The 4,582-nt window shown below is 42.6% G+C and overlaps 1 protein-coding gene across 7 annotated transcripts in view; it reads right to left on the reverse strand.

The window, feature by feature from the left end:
* The window catches only part of NTNG1 (netrin G1), a 392,694-nt gene that overhangs the window by 84,127 nt on the left and 303,985 nt on the right, over positions 1 to 4,582 (reverse strand). For all 7 annotated transcript variants that reach the window (XM_019502088.1, XM_019502085.1, XM_019502087.1 and 4 more), the window contains exon 6: positions 462 to 488. In XM_019502088.1, coding sequence (XP_019357633.1) covers positions 462 to 488 — 27 coding nt within the window. The remainder of the gene's footprint in view (positions 1 to 461; positions 489 to 4,582) is intronic.

Raw genomic sequence — 4,582 nt, forward strand, 5'->3', positions numbered from 1 at the left:
TGTGTGTGTGTGTGTGTGTGTGTGTGTGTGTGTGTGTGTGTGTGTGTGTGTAACAATTGATATATTTTCTGTTCTTGTTTACTTATTTGAATATAAGCACATAATGGTACTGCACTTCTCAGTAACTAACAACATTTGGGGTTTTGAAAAACATGCTTGGCAAATATTTTTCAGCTGAATGTCACCCTGATTCTCTAATTTGTAAGACTTTCATTTGCTGATCAGAACTGATCAGGAAATCCATGTTTGCAGTCAGATGTGCTGTCATGAGCTGCACAACATATTCTGTTTAATCACTTAATATGGAAATGTAGCACAGGAAAGTCAATAAAATAGTCCTCTTCACTGCAAAGTACATTCCAGTGAAACGTTTTCTATGGCAGAAATGGATCATAGGAAAACAGAACTGAGAAGTGCAACAACCAAACAAAACTATTCTGGATCCAGTTTTAATTACTTACTACCAATACTGGAAATACTGGGAATACCTGTAGAGAAAGAAAATAAAGAGGGCTGTTAGCTGTTTATTGAAAATAACTGAAAACCTGTAGTGTTATATCAAATATTCTGGAAAGTATGTTCTTATACTCTTCAGAATACAATATCAGCAAGAAGTTAGAACCAAGAACTTACCAATACATACTCAGATCTTCTCTTTCTAATTCAAGAGCTCTTCAGCTCTTTTTATAAGATTTCACAGAGTTTTAGGGCATATTTATTTTTTAAAATAATGACATTGAATATTTTTGGCCAACTGAACAGCTTTTTTCCCTTTCTCCTAATTTCATGGAGTTGTTCAGAACAGTTCTGTATTTCAACCACACAGTCATTAAGGCTTCTAACAAAATTTTGGAATCGGAGATCAGATCCCACATGTGCCAATGCAGGGGGAGCCCAGTGCTTACTTGCCAGTGCAGGGGGAGCCCAGTGCTTACTTGCCAGTGCAGGGGGAGCCCAGGATCATGATTCCAGAATCCTGGGCACTGAGTTGAAAGCCATGACTGATGGCTGGCTCTGGGACGACTCCACTAGTGTTTGAACCAGCCCTGGTGCAGTCCCCAGAGCCAGCTGACAAGTGGCTGATTTAAGCCCCAAATCAACTGATTGTCAGCCACTGGGGCCAACACTGGCCCCGGGGGGTCTTTGTGGTCCAAACCCTGCTGCACATTCTGTTTAAGGTGTGATGGAAACCAACCACAAAAATATTAAGCATATTTTGGGTAATATTTTTATGGCTGGTTTCCCTTTTGTGGCACCATTAATTCCCTGTATGTGTGTCTGGGTTACTATTTAAGATGGAGTTAACAGACTAATAGCATTTTAGGTATTATGCCAGGAGCCTAAACTTCATAATTTGAATAACAAATGCAGAGCATGCATACGTTATGCACATTGAAGAAAATATTTTAACGTGGGGATAGGTGGAGTGCTAGCTGCTTCAGTACAGAACATTAGTTGATGCTTTATTAGATTTGTGTTTCTCTTTCAACTGTCAGTTATCTAGATTAAGCTGTCTAAAAGAACTTTAACTGAACAAAATAATATAACACATTAGGTCACTCATATTGATCATACCCCTCATTGATTTGCCTGCTTTCACTTTAATTCTCAAGTAGAATTAGGGTGGGAAAATCAGTCGAGGATGTGTCTGCACTTAGAAAATATGGATATACAATAATCCCTGAAATGTAATCTTTCCCCCTTTTGTTTTGCTAAAGTGAAATATGTTAGTGGGACTATTCCTGGTTCCATGTGTTAAAACCACAGTTACAGACATGAAAACAAAACAAAAATGTGCTTTACTTTAAATTCAGCGTCCTCCTGTGCTGAGCCCCACATATGCCCAGAAGAGGCAAGGTGTTACTCTGACCTAGCTCTGTAGCATCTGTATAGATTGGGCACTTTAGTGAGACTTTTTTGGTGCTTTTATCTAATTGCTGATTGGATCAGCTATTAGATAAAGTGTCAAAACACCTCGCTGAAGCACCTTATCTATACAGATGTTGCAGTGCCAGGTTGAACTAACATGCTATTTCTTCCTGTAAAGCAAGGGGTTTTTTTCATGTCTGCAAGCCGCCATACTGTTGGTGTGTATTTAAATAATGGATATGTGCATAATCTCATTTAAATAAGGTTGCTTTTTATAAATGTCATTAACTTTTGAAGGCATGGCTTTATGTGGTGGAAATCAGTCTGTTTCATTAGACACTGGCTGTGCTTATTTCAAATTCTTTCTTGAAGACCTTTCTAAATCAGAGAAACTAATTCTGCTATTACTCAAGCTAAAGTCAGTGCAAGGATAGGCACTATTCAGTAAGCAAGAATTGGTGAATCAAGACCAATATTGTGAGAATTCTTCTGGTTATCATCTATTAGTTAGTAACCTACTATGCAATATGGAACATATGTATGTCTTCTTCCATGGCCCCATACTAAACTTTTTGTGCTGGCAGGATCAAGGCCTACTAGGGTCAGCCAGGGATTCTGCCAGTGTGCAAGCCTGATGAAAAGTGAAGAGTTGACATAGCTGAAAACATTCCACCCACTGCAATCTGGTTTAGGAATATAGCTAGAAGGAAGAGTGTGTCCTTAGAGGCTGCTCTAAATTATGTCAGAGCTAGGGCAATGCCAAGCTAGCTACAGGATTGGGAATCATAAACAGTTCCTTTGTGACTCCCTGCATCAGTTATATGTCATGTTTTATTGAGGACAAGTGAGAATTGTTTCCACAAGCTCCCCATATATTATTTGGAAACTCTTAAGTGTTCAGTCCTGCAAGGTGCACAGTATCATCTTGCAGAAGGCACCCAAGACCATGAAGATTCCAATGCTAAGCAATATTTAGGATAAAACCTAATGTTACCCCTGCTGAGAATAAACTGATACTCAAAGGAAGGTCTAGCCATTTTTTTCAAAATTTCAGAATCATGCAATTAGTACGAACAACTAAAAAAGAATCCAAAGTTTTAGGAAAAAATTACAATCACATTTTTAGAGACAGTAAAACATGATTATTCTACTTCTGTCATATTTTCTGGTGAATGGATTAACTATGATAGAATTCTTTACCATTCTCTACCATTCTTTACCAAAGTTGAAGGGCATTCAACTTTTAATACTATTTTTAGGTAAGTTCCAATAATACATATTTCCGTTTTTGTGTCAGTGCAATTGTGTTTTAAATTAACAGGCTTTATTTTTTGTGTAGACACACAAGAATAATACAGATAATAGGTACGATTCAGGTAACATATTCTCACACTCACATTTCCCTTGTGAAATGATACATTAATTCCTATTATATAAGAAGCTTTCATTCTCTTTTGGACAAAGTGTATCAGAGGAAGAGGTTTTCCCACTAGTTTGTACTCCTCTTCCTTTACTGTACCTTAAATGTCTCAATGAAAAATAATGATGAACGTTTTTCAGGCAGGGATGAGTAACAAAAATAAGGCGACTGCTCGCCTGAAGGACTTTGTATTAATCTTGTTAGGTTGTATTCCAGTTCTATTTCAGAAGCTATTTCCATAAAGAGTTTTTCTATCAATGTGACACTTTGTAAGTTATATACAATTTATGAATTCCATTTTGATTTTATAAACTGCCTGTATTTTTACGTCCTATGCCTCTCTTTTATTGTCTACTGTCACTGTTTCTAAGTGCTAAAGAACCAGCAAATGGGGCCTATACATCTAGAGCAGGAGAGGGCAAAATGCAGCCCGTGGAGGAAATTTGTGCAGCCTGTGGTGGGTCCCTCAGTCCCACCTGGCCCAGGAGCCATCCGGCTCATGGCATGTCCTGCCGCCCCCAGGGAGCACAGCAGGGCTGGGGAGGCTCCGTGGCTGGACCGCATTGCTAGGCAGCCCAGGCAGCAGTGGCTCCTTCTGGCTGCCACCACTACCAGCCCAAGCCCCATGGTACTGGTGGGAACCTGTGTGCACAGCCCCAATGCCATCCTGCCTTGTGTCCACTCTGGACTTGCCCCAGCCAGAGTGGACCAGCTCTGGACCACCTGGAACCCATGCACACAGCCCTGACCCTGGCCCACCCGGTGCCTGCTCTGGACTGGCCTGTTCACGCTGAGCAGCGGCAGCTGCTGGGCAGAAGCTGCTGCTACGTGTGGGGGGAAAAGCAGCGACTTCCACCTTGCTACTGCCAGGCCCTTCTTGTCGCAGCTGCCTGGAGCCCATGCCCTGCATCTTCACTCCCCCACCATCACTGCCACCTCCAGGCCACCCAGCAGAGCAGCGGTGACAGTGGAGAGGAACCACAGGGCAGCCCAGGCATGGGCTCTGCGCAGCCACAGCAAGAAGGGCCTGGTAGCAGAGAGGGGGAAGCAGCCACTTTCCCCCCACTGCTTATCAGCAGCTTCTGCCCAGCTGCTGCCACTTCTGCCACTGCTTAGTGTGGGTGGGTGGTCCAGAGCAGGTGCGGGCTAGGCTGGGGTCGAGGCTGTGTGCATGGGTACTGGCTGATCTGTTCTGGCTGGGGCGAGTCTGCAGCCGGGTAAAGGCTGGGGCTGTGCGCTCAGCTGCTGCTCGGCTTGGTGGTGGTGGCAGAGAGGAGCCGCAAGGTCCATGGG

The sequence above is a fragment of the Gavialis gangeticus genome, unplaced genomic scaffold (assembly GCF_001723915.1).
Source record: "Gavialis gangeticus isolate Ggan-Ray unplaced genomic scaffold, GavGan_comp1, whole genome shotgun sequence".
Classification (NCBI taxonomy): domain Eukaryota; kingdom Metazoa; phylum Chordata; order Crocodylia; family Gavialidae; genus Gavialis; species Gavialis gangeticus.